Source organism: Osmerus eperlanus, chromosome 3, assembly GCF_963692335.1.
Source record: "Osmerus eperlanus chromosome 3, fOsmEpe2.1, whole genome shotgun sequence".
NCBI lineage: Eukaryota > Metazoa > Chordata > Actinopteri > Osmeriformes > Osmeridae > Osmerus > Osmerus eperlanus.
The window spans coordinates 24,062,030-24,083,546 of NC_085020.1; the positions used below are offsets into that span (position 1 = coordinate 24,062,030).

The 21,517-nt window shown below is 51.4% G+C and overlaps 1 protein-coding gene across 1 annotated transcript in view; it reads right to left on the minus strand.

Annotated features, from left to right (window-relative positions):
* The window catches only part of LOC134017912 (unconventional myosin-X-like), a 90,642-nt gene that overhangs the window by 12,963 nt on the left and 56,162 nt on the right, over positions 1–21,517 (minus strand). The window contains 9 exon segments of the mRNA XM_062458044.1: positions 3,578–3,692; positions 3,821–3,945; positions 7,873–7,953; positions 12,918–13,032; positions 13,157–13,239; positions 17,763–17,831; positions 18,592–18,684; positions 19,127–19,193; positions 20,881–20,981. Coding sequence (XP_062314028.1) covers positions 3,578–3,692; positions 3,821–3,945; positions 7,873–7,953; positions 12,918–13,032; positions 13,157–13,239; positions 17,763–17,831; positions 18,592–18,684; positions 19,127–19,193; positions 20,881–20,981 — 849 coding nt within the window.

Consider the following 21,517-nt stretch of genomic DNA (forward strand, 5'->3'; position numbering starts at 1 on the left):
CAATAGAGCTGTGTGCTTAGGGTTAGGATGCATTTACTGAACATCCACTTCTGTTCCTTCCAAACACATACCACACCTCCCATCTCTCCTCTCTCAGTGGTGAGTTAACAGGTATGCTGAGGGTCAACTAGAAGGGGTGAGATGAAGGGCCGAGGTGAAGGGGGTGATATCTACTCTCCTTGGGTTCATACAGAGTTGTGACTTTATGCAAACAAGTGGAGGCTGTTCAACACTGAGCCATTCTGGTAAACAATGCAGCCTCTCTACACCTACAGAACCATACAGCTATTTACATTGTGGCTTTATATGTGTGTGTGTGTGTGTGTGTGTGTGTGTGTGTGTGTGTGTGTGTGTGTGTGTGCGAGTAAGAGGCCTTGGTTAAATTGTCCTGTGTAAAAAAGTTGGTCATGTTGTCATTTATAACTGCCAATGGAATACCAACAGACTGTGGTTCATATAACTGAACTATACACAAAACGCGACAACCTATCACAGAACAGTTCAACCCTACACAGAACAGGGTATGATAGGCTGTAGTTCATTAGTTTCCAAGAAACCACACAAAAAAAACTCAGTATGGGTCCAAGTATTTATAGTCTCTTCCTGCTCCTCAAATGCTACCCCTCTCTCTCTCACTCTCTTTCTCCCTCCCTCCCTCTCTCTCCCTCCCTGTCTTTCTCTCTGTCTTTTTATCTTTGCTCTCTTTGTCCTTGTGTCTCCATAAATGGGCACACTGGTGCTCAGATTTAAGAAGATATTAAAAGTTAAACATTCACTGAAAGAGAGGTGAGAGACAGTCTCTTCCCCAGTTTCTGGAACAATGACAGAGGGTTTGTTACCTAGCAAGCTTCTCCCACAGCGACAATTATTAATATCAAAGGATGATGCTGAAAAACTAATACATGCATTTGTTACATCCGACTGGACTACTGCAATGTGTTGTTCTCTGGCCTCCCAATTACCTACTTAAAAAAAAAAACATGCATCTGTGACATGCTTGCGTGTAAAAAGGGCTATACAAATAAATGTTGATTTGATTTGATTTTAATTATAGCTTACGTAATACATCAGTTACATTTTGAGGCACTTTCCCAACTACTTTTAAATAATATAACATGTTTTGGCAGTAATTAAGGTTACAGCTTCAGTAACAAAAAAGATTCAATGTGCAATGCATAATAGATTTTCCTAGACATAAATAATTTGAATATACAAGATGGATCTAAAAAATGTAACTTATAATGTACTTTAAAAGTATTTTGACAGTTTTTGCTGTATTAAAAAAAAGAAAACGTACATCCTACTCCAGAAGAAATGTTTGTTTTTCTGAGCATACTTCTTATAAGTATATCAAAAGTGAACAATTTTCAAAGCATACTTAAAAGTATAGTTCACTTTTGATATAATTTTAAGTATGCTTTGAAAATAGTTCACAGTCTGTACTGTATGTACAGACTGATAGACCAGGAGGACTAATACAGACTGGTAGACCAGGAGGACTAATACAGACTGGTAGACCAGGAGGACTAGTGCAGACTGGTAGACCAGGAGGATTAGTGCAGACTGGTAGACCAGGAGGACTAGTACAGACTGGTAGACCAGGAGGACTAGTACAGACTGGTAGACTAGGAGGACTAGTACAGACTGGTAGACCAGGAGGACTAATACAGACTGGTAGACTAGGAGGACTAGTACAGACTGGTAGACCAGGAGGACTAGTACAGACTGGTAGACCAGGAGGACTAGTACAGACTGGTAGACTAGGAGGACTAGTGCAGACTGGTAGACTAGGAGGACTAGTACAGACTGGTAGACCAGGAGGACTAGTACAGACTGGTAGACTAGGAGGACTAGTACAGACTGGTAGACTAGGAGGACTAGTACAGACTGGTAGACCAGGAGGATTAGTACAGACTGGCAGACTAGGAGGACTAGTACAGACTGGTAGACCAGGAGGACTAGTACAGACTGGTAGACCAGGAGGACTAGTACAGACTGGTAGACCAGGAGGACTAGTACAGACTGGTAGACTAGGAGGACTAGTGCAGACTGGTAGACTAGGAGGACTAGTACAGACTGGTAGACCAGGAGGACTAGTACAGACTGGTAGACTAGGAGGACTAGTACAGACTGGTAGACTAGGAGGACTAGTACAGACTGGTAGACCAGGAGGATTAGTACAGACTGGCAGACTAGGAGGACTAGTACAGACTGGTAGACCAGGAGGATTAGTACAGACTGGTAGACTAGGAGGACTAGTACAGACTGGTAGACCAGGAGGACTAGTACAGACTGGTAGACCAGGAGGACTAGTACAGACTGGCAGACTAGGAGGACTAGTACAGACTGGTAGACCAGGAGGACTAGTACAGACTGGTAGACTAGGAGGACTAGTACAGACTGGTAGACTAGGAGGACTAGTACAGACTGGTAGACCAGGAGGACTAGTACAGACTGGTAGACTAGGAGGACTAATACAGACTGGTAGACTAGGAGGACTAGTACAGACTGGTAGACCAGGAGGACTAGTACAGACTGGTAGACCAGGAGGACTAGTACAGACTGGTAGACTAGGAGGACTAGTGCAGACTGGTAGACTAGGAGGACTAGTACAGACTGGTAGACCAGGAGGACTAGTACAGACTGGTAGACTAGGAGGACTAGTACAGACTGGTAGACTAGGAGGACTAGTACAGACTGGTAGACCAGGAGGATTAGTACAGACTGGCAGACTAGGAGGACTAGTACAGACTGGTAGACCAGGAGGACTAGTACAGACTGGTAGACCAGGAGGACTAGTACAGACTGGTAGACCAGGAGGACTAGTACAGACTGGTAGACTAGGAGGACTAGTGCAGACTGGTAGACTAGGAGGACTAGTACAGACTGGTAGACCAGGAGGACTAGTACAGACTGGTAGACTAGGAGGACTAGTACAGACTGGTAGACTAGGAGGACTAGTACAGACTGGTAGACCAGGAGGATTAGTACAGACTGGCAGACTAGGAGGACTAGTACAGACTGGTAGACCAGGAGGATTAGTACAGACTGGTAGACTAGGAGGACTAGTACAGACTGGTAGACCAGGAGGACTAGTACAGACTGGTAGACCAGGAGGACTAGTACAGACTGGCAGACTAGGAGGACTAGTACAGACTGGTAGACCAGGAGGACTAGTACAGACTGGTAGACTAGGAGGACTAGTACAGACTGGTAGACTAGGAGGACTAGTACAGACTGGTAGACCAGGAGGACTAGTACAGACTGGTAGACTAGGAGGACTAGTACAGACTGGGCGCGTTTGTGTGCGTGTGTGTGTGTATGTCTGTGTGTGTGCGTGCGTGCGTGCGTGTGTGTGTGGGGGGGGTCAGATGGCTGAGCGGTTAGGGAGTCGGGCTATTAATCAGAAGGTTGTTGGTTCGATTCCTGGCTGTGCCAAATGACATTGTGTCCTTGGGCAAGGCACTTCACCCTACTTGCCTCGGGGGAATGTCCCTGTACTTACTGTAAGTCGCTCTGGATAAGAGCGTCTGCTAAATGACTAAATGTAAATGTCTGTGTGTGTGTGTGTGCGTACCTTTGTCTTTCCAAGCTGCCAGTCTCTTCTACTCGGGTCGTGCTGAAAGAGCAGCTCTGTGCAGCTCCTCCTCACATCATCTGCTGTGCTACTGCCCAGCAGGATCATCCTGTACCTGGGGAGGAAACACACACTCAGTGACTGGAAACATACTCAACACTGACATCATTTACAGGTAGAAGTGATTTCTCCTTGTCTCTGATGCTGCTTGCTGCGGGGCCTGGAGGGGAGGCCTCGCCTCACCTGCTGTAGAAGTCGGAGAAGGTTCTGCGGACCGGAAAGCCTGCCTTGCGGATCTTCACTGTCTCCAACATTCCAGAATACCTCAGCTGGTTGAGCACCACCGACGGGTCGAACACATTGGCGTTCTGAGGGACAAAACACCACCACAGTCAGGATTGTCAAGGAAGGGGCAGACTTAAACTTAGGCCACACCCCCGTGCTTCTGGCCAAGACAATCAGCGATCTTCCCCCAGAAGTTTGTATAGAACTGGAAAAAAACCTGGAAGGAACACAATTCTAGCATTGCCTGTGGCTGACAGCAAATGGCTGGCAGGACCTGTGTTTAAATAGAGGGGGTAGGGAACCCGCCAGAAGAGAGAACGTTTTGAATGATGGTACTTTTTGTGCTATCAGTGTTCTAGTACCACTCCACATTGCATCACCCAGACCTCTGGCACACGTACAACCCTGAGCAGGACCAGGTAACAGCACCCATTCAGCCCACAGACTCCCACACTTGTTCTGCTGTCCAAAACCAGGCCTGAATCTCCAGAGCAACGGGACAGAGCAGAGGCAGATGGAACTGTGGTATCACTAGCCACTCTCCCCTCCCACTCTCCCCTCCCACCCTCCCCTCCCACTCTCCCCTCCCACTCTCCCCTCCCACTCTCCCCTCCCACCCCACTCTCCCCTCCCACTCTCCCCTCCCACTCTCCCCTCCTCTGGCTTGTTTGTTTTACTGGTCAGAAGGTATGCCATGAGGGGTGTCCAGAGGAGAGAGAACAGTGCTCGTGTTCAGAGAGTCTGTGTTGACCAAGGAGATGTTTGACTGTGGGATAATCAGCAGCATTGTTCTCTGCTCTGCGTCACACAGCTCTGCTGTTTGGGTTATCAGGTTGCACATCGGTGAACTCCGCCTCACATCCTACAGGCTGGGGTGGACCTAACAGACACCTGCCTAACGAGGATGATGTGAAGGCCCAGCCTCTACCCCACGGACCTGCAGCCTCATCCCCCCCTCTCTCACCCCCCCCCCCCCATCACAAGGCTGATCCCTACCAAGGCCATTGTCACTCAGAGGACATGCACTTTGGTTAAGCTCTGCTAGATACAACAGCATTCCCTTCATGTGTCAGTCTAATGACTGAGTAATTCTACCTCAAACACACACTCCCGCATACATTCACACACACTCCCGCACACACACACACACACTCCCGCACAGACAGACACTCCCGCACACACACACACACACACTCCCGCACACACACACACTCCCGCATACATTCACACACACTCCCGCACAGACACACACACTCCCGCACAGACAGACACTCCCGCACACACACACACACACTCCCGCACACACACACACACACACTCCCGCATACATTCACACACACACTCCCGCACACACACACACACTCCCGCACAGACAGACACTCCCGCACACACACACTCCCGCACACACACACACTCCCGCACAGACAGACACTCCCGCACACACACACACACACTCCCGCACACACACACACACTCCCGCACACACACACACACACACACACGAGGCTCACTCAATATGACTTCAACTCTGCTCTTTAGCACTGGTTTAGAAGGTGCATATTGCATGTTGACTTTGCATGCAGTAGATAGTTTGACTACAAACATGCACACATTCACACACAAACAACGGCTGTGTGTTTGTCCAAATACGGAGATCAGACTCTATGACAACATCCAACATCAAAACAAGTGTCAGACCTGGTGCCTCCGAGCATGTGTGTGTGTGTGTGTGTGTCAGTCTGAATGCAGCACATGCACGTCTGTCATTCTCTGGATTAACACAGAGTCATCTGAGTCAATGCATCTCGGCTGACCGGGGCCAGGTGCAGCCACATGGCCCCCTGGGTAGGGGAGGGGGGAGGAGGGGAGGGGGCTAGGCTGATGGAACATGGGGAGGAAGGGAGGCATGACAGGATAGTGTTGGGGACACAGGGAGGAGGGGAGGCATGACAGGATAGTGTTGGGGACACAGGGAGGAGGGGAGGCATGACAGGATGGTGTTGGGGACACAGGGAGGAGGGGAGGCATGACAGGATGGTGTTGGGGACACAGGGAGGAGGGGAGGCATGACAGGATAGTGTTGGGGACACAGGGAGGAGGGGAGGCATGACAGGATAGTGTTGGGGACACAGGGAGGAGGGGAGGCATGACAGGATGGTGTTGGGGACACAGGGAGGAGGGGAGGCATGACAGGATGGTGTTGGGGACACAGGGAGGGGGGGAGGCATGACAGGATGGTGTTGGGGACACAGGGAGGAGGGGAGGCATGACAGGATGGTGTTGGGGACACAGGGAGGGGGGGAGGCATGACAGGATGGTGTTGGGGACACAGGGAGGAGGGGAGGCATGACAGGATGGTGTTGGGGACACAGGGAGGGGGGGAGGCATGACAGGATGGTGTTGGGGACACAGGGAGGGGGGGAGGCATGACAGGATGGTGTTGGGGACACAGGGAGGGGGGGAGGCATGACAGGATGGTGTTGGGGACACAGGGAGGGGGGGAGGCATGACAGGATGGTGTTGGGGACACAGGGAGGAATAACAGGATGGTGTTGGGGACACAGCCCAGCCACAGCAGAGGACAGTCACAGAGCATCAGCTCTGGATCCTCTACCTCACAGTTCAAGTTTACTGTCATGTGCACGTAAGCAGTTATAGCATGCTGGATATTCAGGTCTCCCAACATTAAGCAGTTATAGCATGCTGGATATTGAGGCTTCCCCTTCCTTTTATAATAACCTAAACTGCTAACTATGAATACTATTGCTATTTAGTAATAAGATAATTAATGTAACCTTCATGTAGTGTTGCCAAACTCTTTATCCGATAGCAATGAGAAATGATACCCACGCCAGGTGCTGTACCCACGCCAGGTTAGGGTCTGTAGCAGAGCTGTTGTGTGGAGGTCCACAGCTACATGAGGACCACCCTGGGCCCCGCCCCTCCACCCTGGGCCCCGCCCCTCCACCCTGGGCCCCGCCCTTCCACCCTGGGCCCCGCCCTTCCACCCTGGGACCCGCCCCTCCACCCTGGGCCCCGCCCCTCCACCCTGGGCCCTGCCCCTCCACCCTGGGCCCTGCCCCTCCACCCTGGGCCCCGCCCCTCCACCCTGGGCCCCGCCCCTCCACCCTGTGCCCCGCCCCTCCACCCTGTGCCCCGCCCCTCCACCCTGGGCCCCGCCCCTCCACCCTGTGCCCTGCCCCTCCACCCTGGGCCCCGCCCCTCCACCCTGTGCCCTGCCCCTCCACCCTGGGCCCTGCCCCTCCACCCTGTGCCCTGCCCCTCCACCCTGGGCCCTGCCCTTCCACCCTGTGCCCTGCCCCTCCACCCTGTGCCCTGCCCCTCCACCCTGGGCCCTGCCCCTCCACCCTGGGCCCTGCCCCTCCACCCTGGGCCCTGCTCTTCCACCCTGGGCCCTGCTCTTCCACCCTGGGCCCTGCCCCCCCACAATGGGCCCCTCCACCCTCCACCCTGGGCCCTGCCCCTCCACCCTGGGCCCTGCCCCTTTCCCGGCTGCTTCCACTGGGGGGAAGGTGACTGGTTGCCAACCCCTGGTGCCACAGGGTCAGGAGGTCAGAGGCCAGGCGGCTGCAGTTAGCGGACAGCCGTGACCTCTGACCCCTGGAGTTGGGCTCCGGGCTGCAGGAATGTGCTGGCCCACAGCCCTGCTGAAGAGAGGCACAAAGATAGCCTTCTCCCTGACCCGGCCTGGCTCTTCCTTCCCTAGATGAGGTCTGTTAGGAGACTAGGGATGGAACACAGAGCCAGAACAGACAGTTTGTGAATTCACTTCAACAGAAAAAATAAAAAAGTAGTAAATGAAATTTAAAGTACGACCACAGAGAACAACTTTGATCTGGGAGGAGAGGAGGGGAACAGAGAGTGGAGGGAGGAGAGATAAAGTATATGTAGCCTTCTAATTTCCAAGTGTATCTGTTGACTGAACCTAGCCTGGGCTGAGAAAGACTGTCTGAGTAGCTTTCTCTGCTATGAAACGTTCATGAACTCACCTTCTCCATGTTGGGTTTGATGCAACGGACGAAGAAGGGGTTGGAGGCACTTAGAGTGCCCATCAGGGAATGGAGGGAGTCCTGGAAGAACAGAACATCAACTCAACATCAGCTACATCAACAGTTCAGAACATAAATAATAATTCTACAAATTTGTTTGCCGTTGTCTTTTAAGTTGGGTAGTGAGCAGTAAACACAGAAGATTCCTGTTCTCAGGGTTGCTATGAGTGTTCACCCTGTTCTCACCAGGGACCCTTCACCCTGACAGCTTGTTCTCTTCTCCTTCCTCCCTCCATGGCCCCCTCCCTTCCTCTCCCTTGCCCTCCCCACTCAGACTGTCTGTCTCCAGCCTGGTCTGGCCTGGCAGAGGGGAACATGCCTCACCCCTGGTCCGCCTCCCATGCCATCAGGGGTAATCCTCAGCTTTAGAAGCTGCGCTCCAGGGAATCCTGCAAGATCTCCCCCTCCCCACTCATTCCCTCCACATACCTAGCAAGATATCCCTTCCTCCCCCCCTCCCCATACGTAGTTAGGACATGTTACCCTCCAAACCCCTCCAAACCGCCTCTTCACCTCCACATGCCCTGCCCCCTAGTACACAGCCAGCATTCTCTCCCCCTGTCAGACGCTGTATATCTCACTCTTATGATTCCATAACCCTAACCTTGTCTCTTCTTATAACTTCTAACACATACAGTTTAGTGTAAAGATAGATAGCTGCCCAGACATGTTGTAATGTTGTGTTGACATGTTCTTGTCATGGGGCCTGTACTACGAATCAAGATTTGGCGTTAACGAGGTAACTTCAGGTTCAACCCAGGGTTTTCTGTATCACGACGGTGGATCATTGTTACCGGGGTAGATTGCCATGGTAACACATGCTGAACGCCTAACCTGGTCGGGAGCAGGTTAGGTTGGAGATCAGAGACCAACCGGTATAAAAGCCCCGCCCACTAACTCATTCTTGAGGATAATGCCGTCACCGTTCATAGAAGATCCTGTGGAGCTTGGTGCGCGGATAGTGAGAGGTGCGCTCAGAAGAGCCAGAACATTTAGAGACCGACAAAACCCTTTGGCATTCCCTTTGGAGTATCTTTATGAAAGATATAGATTCTCAGCAGAAGGAATTACATATCTTTGCCAGCTTCTTGAGCCGTATGTTGGCAATGAGACACATGCCGTGCGCTCACAGTCCCATAGACTATATGCATAGCGTTGCGTTATTTTGCTACGGGTACTTTTATGTAGTGTCATGTTGATATGTTATCCCTATTCACTGGGGTGTCTCCCCTTAATAACCCCTTCTGTTGTCCTTGGGTTGCTTTGACCCATTTTCTAATTATTTCCATATCAGAAATGTGGGTTTCCTTCAACCAAAACATTTCAAACCAAAAAGAACAACGTGTATGGTACCGTACAATGCTCTTCACAAGTTAAATAAACGATAATTTCACTACTTTCATTGAATTTGGATGTTTCATTCACTTTTATAGCTTTTTACCAAAACAATAAATAGGACATTGAAAGAAAGAAATGGTGAAAACCCCCACAAAAGAATCAAAGGCACAACAAAAAATGATTTGGGACAAGCCACAAAAAGGTATAAAAACTTTAACAAATACATCCTCATGTGTTCTCCCTTTCCCAGGAACACAGAAAAAGAATGTCAGTGTAACTACGTTTAGTGTCATTCATTCAGTCATGTACTACCTTCTTCTCATATACTTTGTTGACTTGTTTTTTTAATTAAAAGCCTCTTATACTCTATATCGAGCCTCTTATACTCTATATCGAGCTTTTATACAGGGCCCTCACATTGTCTGCTCCAACCTGAAACAAATAAAGAACATTGTCCCTTTGCAAGGTACACTTGGAGAAAGTTGAAGGTGTCCATTTGACTACAGTGTTTCAAGGTTCATTGGTTATACCTCGTGTCTTTGTCTTGGCCTTGAAGTGGAGGCCCTAGGCTCAGGGGGAGGAAGACGTTCCTCTTCCTGCTGAGTTTAACACCATAGCAATTTAATCAATTGAGTCATATTTGAAATGAGCACTGTAAGGACTTGTGTCTCATGTTCAGACCACCACCATTAGCAAGTCATCACAGACACTTCAATCACAGCCACACGTTCACACACTCTCACCATCTGTGTTGCAAGTGGTAAATAAAACTCAAAAGTGTACCCCCAAAATGCTCTCTGAGCAGGCAGACACAGTTTCCTGATCATCTAGGACCTCCACTTGAGAAAGTAAATGGCTTATTTGATCAATATTCAGCAACCACATATGGCATACATACTGGCGTATGACTATTAGTTTCACTGTCACCTCTGTATGGCACAGTGGGACGACAGTGGGTGGTGGCAGCAACACCACTGTATTTCTCGTCACTGCTGAGAACAGTAATACATTTCACTCCTACTATATTCATAAATAATTCTTGAATGAACATGGTCACATAGATTACTTGAAACATACTCTGTAGATATGCCTGGGTTTCTGAGCTGCTGCCACCAGGGTCTGAAGAAATGCCCCCTTCCACTCCTTGCATCAGGGGGCGACCCTGATAGCTGGAGAGGGCCAGCTCCTCAGCAGGAGTGAAGTCCTGTGGAGGAGGGCCCCCTCCAGTTTTCGTTGCCTCATTTTTCTTCCTGTTGGCTGCAAGCAATTTCATTGTTCTATAGGCCCTTTGTAGCTATACCAATATCCTACCAAAGGGACTGACTCAGGCAATTCAGCGTTGTACTTTTTGGTCTTAAAATATGTGCAAGTATTGCCTACTGCTACTTACCGGTTTGAATTGTTTTGATATTTATTTTTTATTTGCTCCCACGATCGTTTGCCACTGCCAGGGTTGCAACTAAAATAATACAGCAACAAAAGTTTAATGTTATGGAATGCACAAGTGTAATTATGGTCACATCTTGTGCCTGGGGCAGTGATATCAATAAGTCAAGTAGCTTGCGCATTTTCAGCGTTCTGCCAGTTTGGCAGCAGCGACTTTGTTGATTTTTGTCTGTATTATATGTCTGTATTCCTGATATGTTTGTATTACAATATTTCACGCAGAAGGAGCAGACAAAGTTTGGAAGATTATTGTCTGCTCCTCCTGCGTGAAATATGCGGCTCTTGTTTTGTCCATGTTTGCGATTGGACATACGGTGCAAACACCGCCCCTTTATGTGAACGCGCACGTCTCTAGATTGGAAAGATCTGGGTTGAGTTAGAGAGTTGATAACCGCCATTGTGATACCGCTTATCATGATTGCGATTGTTAGAGTTCATGAAGATGGGTAACTGAAAGTAATTCAGAGCATGTTGATCTTGATTTGTAGTACAGGGGGGGTATTCCAGTAGCCTGGTCCTAACCAGACCCTCGTACATCTCATTTGTACAGAGGGTCTGGGATCGCTCCATTGACAAGCGTTAACTTCCTTGAAGGCGGGTACTCTGTTGAAGTTTAAAACTATTGGATCTGCCCAGAGCCACTCTGATCTGCCATAACCAATCGCTAGCGTTCGCCTTAGCCAACTCCTTCACCACTACTGTAACAGAGCTAGCTGCCGTAGCTGGAAAATCAAACTTTTCCCGAACCCCGTGGGGAGGAGGGCCACAACATCTTGGCCACCAACACAACTCAGTAAGGATTTTTCTTGCTCCGCCTTTAACTTATGGATATTCGGCAGCGTTGCCACAACCGACCGAATAGCTTCGCTCGCATCTTTCTCCACCGCCATTACTGAACTACAACTCAAACTAGTGCACGACATCAACGTCATTGTTCTCAGCCACTCCCTCTGTTTGCTGATTGGCCCTACAAAAAATGTGTTTCTGAAAACCGACTAATACACCGAAATCCCAGACCTAGTACAGAAGCAAAATCAAAATTGAGCGGAAGTACGTAGGAGGGCAGAGCCAGGCTAGTATTCCAGGTAGCATGAGAACTATTAAAATCCAACATCAATGGAGCTCCGATACTAGGATCCACTATGGCACCCGGCGACAAAAAACATTGTCCTACTTCACCACACTTCAGATATAAGTTTTATTTCGTGTTTATGGTCAATCTGAGCACATATTCTGGAAAAAAAGCAACACGGCTGTAGCAGCGTATACTATTGGCGTGGGAGACAAACTGCCAAGTCAATGCATACGTTTGAATGTAATAGCCAGTCCATACATTGAACATTTAACCCCACTGTCCGTTAATATTACAGGAGAAAGAGTGGTGGACTTAATAAAATAGCATGTTCAATGTTACATTAAATATAAATATATAAATATAAATTAAATATAATCATATTCGACATGATACAAAGTCTAAATATCAATTGGTGCCTATTTCAACTTGTAGTAGCAGTTTCCCCCAACAGAATGTTTTTCATCAAAGGATAATGATGATGATTAAGATGACAAAGAGACATTGACTGCTGCTGAGAAATGGATGCAGAGAATTATGTATGGTAGCCACTGGTAGTTCTCTCCCCATGTACTTTTATTCACAGGCTTGTGTGGAATTGTCAGTTACACTGACATTATGAGAATAATGAATATAAGTGGGTAGCCTGCCCCGGACCAGGCTAGTTACCATAAGTTACCATAGTAACTGAGTTCGACCTACGTTGAGCTAGCTTTATGGAACCTTATGAACTAGAAATGAGTCCGACTAACTGACATAAATCTGGCTTATTCGGTAAACTCGCTTTATGGAACAGGCCTCTGGGAGCTGACTGTGGGCTTGTTGTGATGTTGTGTTGTCATGTTGTGTTGTCATGTTGTGTTGTCATGTTGTGTTGTCATGTTGTGATGTCATGTTGTGATGTCATGTTGTGATGTCATGTTCTGGTGTTGTTCTTCTCTCACCCTGAACTGGGAGCTGACTGTGGGATTGTTGTGTTGTCATGTTGTGTTGTGATGTCATGTTCTGGTGTTGTTCTTCTCTCACCCTGAACTGGGAGATGACTGGGGGATTGTTGTGATGTCATGTTGTTTTGTCATGTTGTGTTGTCATGTTGTGATGTCATGTTGTGGTGTTGTTCTTCTCTCACCCTGAACTGGGAGCTGACTGTAGGCTTGCGTCGGGCCGTGCCCATCTTCAGAGTCTCCTCTCCGTTCCTGCCTGCTGGTCCCACCAGCTCAAACAGGTCGTAGATGAAGTCCAGCCTGTCATGCAAACACAAACACACACAAACATGTGAACATTCACACACTAATACACACGTCAACATTCACACGAACACAAGGCCAGTCTGAAGGTTAGAGATGGCCAGGTGTGAATGGAGCTGACCTGCTCTCCTTCAGCATGTTCAGGATATCATCTCTGAATGTGTCTCTGTTCTTCTCCAGGATCCCACGTGCGTCGTACAGCACCTGACACAGGTACACACACACTGTTAGGGACGTCTGTTTACTGCATGTGTGCATGCCCGGCCTAAACACAGGAGTGGGCCTGTGGATGTCATTAGGGATGAGACCAACACAGTAAGGTCTCTGGTGGAGCACTATGACAGTTATCCCTGATCCCCTGTAATACCACCTCATCTCCATAGTGCTGTTCAGGGTGTTCCACCAGGGATAGCATCTGTATTTATATAATCAACATTAATTACAGCCCTATTCCTATTCTATTGAAATAGAGCCAGACGAGCGGGCTGAGTGGATGACTGTTGGGTTGGTTTGTTCTAAGTGAAGGATGATCCCCCTGACATGTGTGTGAATCTCACACTTCTATGCATTAAGAGTCAAGGGTGAATGTGAGTACAAGGGCGATGATGTACCTATATATATATATATATATATATATACACACACGTGTGTGTTTCTTATATACTATGATTATAATTAGACCAATACACTGTTGTTATTGGTCCAGAGAAGTTCTCAGAAGTCTGCAAAAACAGTTGCAGACTTCTGAAAGTTCGCAGAGGTCTGCAAACGTTTTTTACGGACCTAGCAACAAGCGGTTGCCTTGGAGATGTAGCGATTGACCTTGACAACATGGCGTCTGCTCCAGATTCGTCGTGTTTGATTTGGGATTTTCCGACGTATTGTTGTAGTATATAAGAAACAAAATGTGGACTACGGTCTCGGTCAACAAACGTTTTTACAAATCTCTGCTTACAAAGGCGTTTGCAGACCTGTCAAAAAGTCCTCATTTGCATTATGTATGTTTGTGTGTGCGTGTGTTGTGCACCATACACCAAACAGTGTATGTTTGTGTGTGTGTGTGTTGTGCACCATACACCAAACAGTGTATGTTTGTGTGTGTGTGTGTTGAGCACCATACACCAAACAGTGTATGTTTGTGTTTGTGTGTGTGTGTTGAGCACCATACACCAAACAGTGTATGTTTGTGTGTGTGTGTTGAGCACCATACACCAAACAGTAGATCATTTAAGCCTTTCTTTTGTTCTGTTTGCCATGAAAGAGCTGACCTGAGAGGAGGACTGGAGGAGCTGAACAGCCAATCACTCCTACTTTTCCATGACGAACCCAGGTTCTCCATGTGGTGGGATTACATGGAACACACTGAGCCCACATCTGAGTGGTGCCGTCTAATCAGATAAAGGATGTGTCTCTCTCTTGCTCTGTGCCAACCAAGTCAGCACAGCTTAGATAACAGACAGGGCTTTCAGCCACAGAGTCTGGGTGGAGGGTGTGTGTGTGTGTATGTTAGTATGTGTATGCATGTGTGTATGTATGTGTGTGTGAGTGTATGTTTGTGTGTATATTTGTGTATGTGTATGTATGTATGTATGTATGTATGTATGTATGTATGTATGTGTGTGTCTCCTAGCTAGCTCCTCCTGTCCTCTCCTCAGCAGTGGGGGTCATTATCAGGGGTCCTGTGCCAGGCCTCGGCCCGCCACGCTCGCACTGAGGAGACATTGTCCAGGCCGGTCGTCACGGGGACAGTCTCCCTCAAAGCCAACCTTTGACTCCCCCGGTGTGAGCCAGAGTCCACCCTCCTCCCCCTCCACATCCCACTCCCCCCTTTCAGAAGTTGTTCCTATGTGAATGCTTGTTACCCTTTTTCCTGCTCCCTCTCCTTCCCTCTTTTATCAGGACTCATTTCTGTCCTTCATTCAGAACGGCTGAAAGGGTTGAGGAGGGGACGAGGGAATGAGGGAAAGAGAGAAAGGAAGAAAGAAAAGAGAGGGAGGAACCTGGTTCTTGGCCTCCCTATCTATGGTGCAGTGTTAGGGTTAGGGGGGGAGACAGAGCATGGCAGAGGGGGAGACAGAGCATGGCAGAGGGGAGACAGAGCATGGCAGGGGGGAGACAGATCATGGCAGGGGGGAGACAGAGCATGGCAGAGGGGAGACAGAGCATGGCAGAGGGGGAGACAGAGCATGGCAGAGGGGGAGACAGAGCATGGCAGAGGGGGAGACAGATCATGGCAGAGGGGGAGACAGATCATGGCAGAGGGGGAGACAGAGCATGGCAGAGGGGGAGACAGAGCATGGCAGAGGGGGAGACAGATCATGGCAGAGGGGGAGACAGATCATGGCAGGGGGGGAGACAGAGCATGGCAGAGGGGGAGACAGAGCATGGCAGGGGGGAGACAGAGCATGGCAGAGGGGGAGACAGAGCATGGCAGAGGGGGAGACAGATCATGGCAGAGGGGGAGACAGAGCATGGCAGGGGGGAGACAGAGCATGGCAGAGGGGAGACCGAGCATGGCAGAGGGGAGACAGAGCATGGCAGAGGGGGAGACAGAGCATGGCAGGGGGGGAGACAGAGCATGGCAGAGGGGGAGACAGATCATGGCAGAGGGGGAGACAGATCATGGCAGGGGGGGAGACAGAGCATGGCAGAGGGGGAGACAGATCATGGCAGAGGGGGAGACAGATCATGGCAGAGGGGGAGACAGATCATGGCAGGGGGGAGACAGAGCATGGCAGGGGGGAGACAGAGCATGGCAGAGGGGAGACCGAGCATGGCAGAGGGGAGACAGAGCATGGCAGAGGGGGAGACAGAGCATGGCAGAGGGGGAGACAGAGCATGGCAGGGGGGAGACAGAACATGGCAGAGGGGGAGACAGAGCATGGCAGGGGGGAGACAGAGCATGGCAGAGGGGGAGACAGAGCATGGCAGAGGGGGAGACAGATCATGGCAGAGGGGGAGACAGATCATGGCAGAGGGGAGACAGATCATGGCAGAGGGGGAGACAGAGCATGGCAGAGGGGGAGACAGAGCATGGCAGAGGGGGAGACAGAGCATGGCAGAGGGGGAGACAGATCATGGCAGAGGGGGAGACAGATCATGGCAGAGGGGGAGACAGAGCATGGCAGAGGGGGAGACAGATCATGGCAGAGGGGGAGACAGATCATGGCAGAGGGGGAGACAGAGCATGGCAGAGGGGGAGACAGAGCATGGCAGGGGGGAGACAGAGCATGGCAGAGGGGGAGACAGATCATGGCAGAGGGGGAGACAGATCATGGCAGAGGGGGAGACAGATCATGGCAGGGGGGGAGACAGAGCATGGCAGAGGGGGAGACAGAGCATGGCAGGGGGGGAGACAGAGCATGGCAGAGGGGGAGACAGATCATGGCAGAGGGGGAGACAGAGCATGGCAGAGGGGGAGACAGAGCATGGCAGGGGGGAGACAGAGCATGGCAGAGGGGAGACAGAGCATGGCAGAGGGGAGACAGAGCATGGCAGGGGGGAGACAGAGCATGGCAGAGGGGGAGACAGAGCATGGCAGAGGGGGAGACAGATCATGGCAGGGGGGGAGACAGAGCATGGCAGAGGGGGAGACAGAGCATGGCAGAGGGGGAGACAGATCATGGCAGGGGGGTGACAGAGCATGGCAGAGGGGGAGACAGATCATGGCAGAGGGGAGACAGAGCATGGCAGAGGGGGAGACAGATCATGGCAGAGGGGAGACAGAGCATGGCAGAGGGGGAGACAGAGCATGGCAGAGGGGGAGACAGAGCATGGCAGAGGGGGAGACAGAACATGGCAGAGGGGGAGACAGAGCATGGCAGGGGGGAGACAGAGCATGGCAGAGGGGGAGACAGATCATGGCAGAGGGGGAGACAGAACATGGCAGAGGGGGAGACAGATCATGGCAGAGGGGGAGACAGAGCATGGCACGGGGGTGACAGAGCATGGCAGGGGGGGAGACAGAGCATGGCAGAGGGGGAGACAGAGCATGGCAGAGGGGGAGACAGAGCATGGCAGAGGGGGAGACAGGGCATGGCAGGGGGGAGACAGATCATGGCAGAGGGGGAGACAGATCATGGCAGGGGGGTGACAGAGCATGGCAGGGGGGGAGACAGAGCATGGCAGGGGGGGAGACAGAGCATGGCAGAGGGGGAGACAGAGCATGGCAGGGGGGGAGACAGATCATGGCAGAGGGGAGACAGAGCATGGCAGAGGGGGAGACAGAGCATGGCAGGGGGGAGACAGAGCATGGCAGAGGGGGAGACAGAGCATGGCAGAGGGGGAGACAGATCATGGCAGAGGGGGAGACAGAGCATGGCAGAGGGGGAGACAGAGCATGGCAGGGGGGGAGACAGATCATGGCAGAGGGGGAGACAGATCATGGCAGAGGGGGAGACAGAGCATGGCAGAGGGGGAGACAGAGCATGGCAGGGGGGGAGACAGATCATGGCAGAGGGGGAGACAGATCATGGCAGAGGGGGAGACAGAGCATGGCAGGGGGGAGACAGAGCATGGCAGAGGGGGAGACAGAGCATGGCAGAGGGGGAGACAGTGGCCCATGACCAGAGTGTGGGACGAGGTGCACGCATGTGTGATGTGTATGAGTGTGTGTGTGCATACTTGTAAATCATAATGTGTGTGTGTGTGTGTATCTCTCCAGCGTAGTACGTGTGTGTGTGTGTGTGTGTGTGTGTGTGTGTGTGTGTGTGTGTGTGTGTGTGTACCTCTCCAGCGTAGTGTTTGATCCCAAACTGGTGGACCGTGACCCTGGGCTTCACGTAGTAGGAGTTTGCCTGCAGGCACAGGAAATGACATCAGAACATGACATCACAGATTCACCATCATGGATTCATGATAAAAGCGTTCTTGCTGAACCAGAGAGATGTGTGTCCTGGTTTAACAATAAAGGGAAACACTACAAAGGCTAGTATGTGGGCAAAACCATTTCAACCTAAATAAAGAATGGGATTCTTAGTAGCATTACTAAAACATCTCGCTCAGTCTCTGACGAGCTACACCTTCTGTAGGAGGGGAGGAGAAGGGGAGGAGGGGTGGGAGGATGGTGAGGAGAGAGGGTGAAGATATGGGGGGGGGTGAGGAGAAGGAAGGGAGAGTGGGAGGCAGAGGGGAGGTCAGGGAGTTTGTGTGTTTGCCCATGGCTCTACTGTTTCGTAGTGCCTCATGCCTGCACTGTTAGCGCTAACGCTAACCTCATGCCTGCAGCGTTAGCGCTAACGCTAACCTCATGCAGCTTTGTGAAGAATCTCTTTTCTCCTGCTCACAATGCTGCTGAGGCCTGGCGAGCCTGGTGATCATGTTACTATATTGTTGTGTTAGCGTGCGAGCAAGGACAGGGGCGTGAGATGCTGCAAACACCAGCTCTATTCACTAGCTATGGGACAAATGAACTCTTAGTGGGCTAAACTTTACTGTTATATAATTGTGTGTGTGTGCCAGGGGGGTGTTTACGGTACAGGTGTGTGCAGGCATATACAGTATTTGTGGGTGTCGGGGGGGCATGGAGTATGGTGTGTGTGTGTTGTGGGTACTGACTGCATGCCGGCTGTGGAGTTTCTCCAGAAGGGTGTAGTCTGTGCCTTTAGGGAAGCGGCTCTCCTCGTTGATAAGAGCCAACATGCCCAGTTTCTGAAAGACAGGACCAACTGTCAGAGAGAGGGCAGCAAGACAGACAGACAGGGAGGCCAGCAGCAAGACAGACAGACAGGAAGGCCAGCAGGCAGACAGACAGACAGGAAGGCCAGCAGGCAGATAGAAGGAAAGGAAGGCCAGCAGACAGACAAACAGACAGGAAGGCCAGCAGGCAGACAGACAGAAAGGAAGGCCAGCAGGCAGACAGACAGGAAGGCCAGCAGGCAGACAGACAGACAGACAGACAGGAAGGCCAGCAGGCAGACAGACAGAGAGACTGGTTTGAAGGGGTTGTATGTTATCATAACTGTCTGGTCGTGACCAGACACGTTCTGTTGGTTGATACTGATTACATAAGCGCTAAATTCCATACGCTCAATAAGATAATCCCAGGATGTGTCAGTATTGATGTTCTGCCTCATGTTACATGGTCTGCTACCTTCTCTATGAGGTCCAGGCACTCAGCGTTATCCATCCAGTCGATGGCTTCCCACTGAATCCCTTCCCTGTGGAGAGACAAAACACACACACATTCAATCCGACGCCACGCTCAGGGTCTAGTACCGCGCCACGCTCAGGGTCTAGTACCGCGCCACGCTCAGGGTCTAGTACCGCGCCAGGCTCAGGGTCTAGTACCGCGCCACGCTCAGGGTCTAGTACCGCGCCAGGCTCAGGGTCTAGTACCGCGCCAGGCTCAGGGTCTAGTACCGCGCCACGCTCAGGGTCTAGTACCGCGCCAGGCTCAGGGTCTAGTACCGCGCCACGCTCAGGGTCTAGTACCGCGCCACGCTCAGGGTCTAGTAGCGCGCCAGGCTCAGGGTCTAGTACCGCGCCAGGCTCAGGGTCTAGTACCGCGCCAGGCTCAGGGTCTAGTACCGCGCCAGGCTCAGGGTCTAGTACCGCGCCAGGCTCAGGGTCTAGTACCGCGCCAGGCTCAGGGTCTAGTACCGCGCCAGGCTCAGGGTCTAGTACCGCGCCACGCTCAGGGTCTAGTACCGCGCCAGGCTCAGGGTCTAGTACCGCGCCACGCTCAGGGTCTAGTACCGCGCCAGGCTCAGGGTCTAGTACCGCGCCACGCTCAGGGTCTAGTACCGCGCCAGGCTCAGGGTCTAGTACCGCGCCAGGCTCAGGGTCTAGTACCGCGCCAGGCTCAGGGTCTAGTACCGCGCCACGCTCAGGGTCTAGTACCGCGCCAGGCTCAGGGTCTAGTACCGCGCCAGGCTCAGGGTCTAGTAGCGCGCCAGGCTCAGGGTCTAGTAGCGCGCCAGGCTCAGGGTCTAGTACCGCGCCAGGCTCAGGGTCTAGTACCGCGCCAGGCTCAGGGTCTAGTACCGCGCCAGGCTCAGGGTCTAGTACCGCGCCACGCTCAGGGTCTAGTACCGCGCCACGCTCAGGGTCTAGTACCGCGCCACGCTCAGGGTCTAGTACCGCGCCACGCTCAGGGTCTAGTACCGCGCCAGGCTCAGGGTCTAGTACCGCGCCACGCTCAGGGTCTAGTACCGCGCCAGGCTCAGGGTCTAGTACCGCGCCAGGCTCAGGGTCTAGTACCGCGCCACGCTCAGGGTCTAGTACCGCGCCAGGCTCAGGGTCTAGTACCGCGCCAGGCTCAGGGTCTAGTACCGCGCCAGGCTCAGGGTCTAGTACCGCGCCAGGCTCAGGGTCTAGTAGCGCGCCAGGCTCAGGGTCTAGTACCGCGCCAGGCTCAGGGTCTAGTACCGCGCCAGGCTCAGGGTCTAGTACCGCGCCACGCTCAGGGTCTAGTACCGCGCCAGGCTCAGGGTCTAGTAGCGCGCCAGGCTCAGGGTCTAGTACCGCGCCAGGCTCAGGGTCTAGTACCGCGCCAGGCTCAGGGTCTAGTACCGCGCCAGGCTCAGGGTCTAGTACCGCGCCACGCTCAGGGTCTAGTACCGCGCCAGGCTCAGGGTCTAGTACCGCGCCACGCTCAGGGTCTAGTACCGCGCCAGGCTCAGCCAGACCCAGAAGGAGAACTGGCATAGGGGGAACTGCTGAGGTGTGTGTGTCACTTCACACAGACTCAGTCCCCACCTTTAGCACTGTCGTTGAAACTCCTCAAAGACACAAACGTCACGACCGTGATCCTACTGCCTTCATATCCTGTGTTCCCCATTACCAAACAGGAATGAAGGAATGACCTTTGAACTTTGCCTGATTGAACCTGAGTAGAAAGATCACCTGTTGTACTCCAGTTGCTCCAGGGAGAAGATATGCTTGTTGAAGTACTCCTGCAGTTTCTCGTTGGCGTAGTTGATGTTGAACTGCTCAAACCGGTTCACCTGGAGGGTGGAGGGGAAGGAGGTCTGTTAAGCAACAGCTGCATAGCACATGAGAATGGAGAAAGGGCTTGAAATTGCAGCCATTTTGGTCGCATATGCCCCCGAAATTGTGTCTGTGCGACCTCAAAATATATTTGAGAGCATTTGTGTGAGTGCAAATACTCGTTTGTTTTTTTTTACAAAATGCTCGCTAATTAGCCTAATACACGTGCCTGCTGTGAGCTGAGTGACCGGTCCACCGTTCTATCCAACGTTCCATAACCAATTAAACTTCATCTTTACTTTCTAAACTTTAATACAGATTTTAGATTGGTTAATATTAGCCGTCAGTCACTCCTTGTAACTGCACTCTGTTGTCACATGATAGGGAGCTAACTAGCGCGCCAATGAAATCCACGGCTCTCAAGTCTCACGCATTCGCTAGACTCTAAGGCCTGTCTCATGCAACATCTTGTATTACTCACGATGAGAAGGGCTAACTTGTGTTATACAGAATTAAATGGCACCTACCAGCCAGTTAGAAACATCACCAGCAC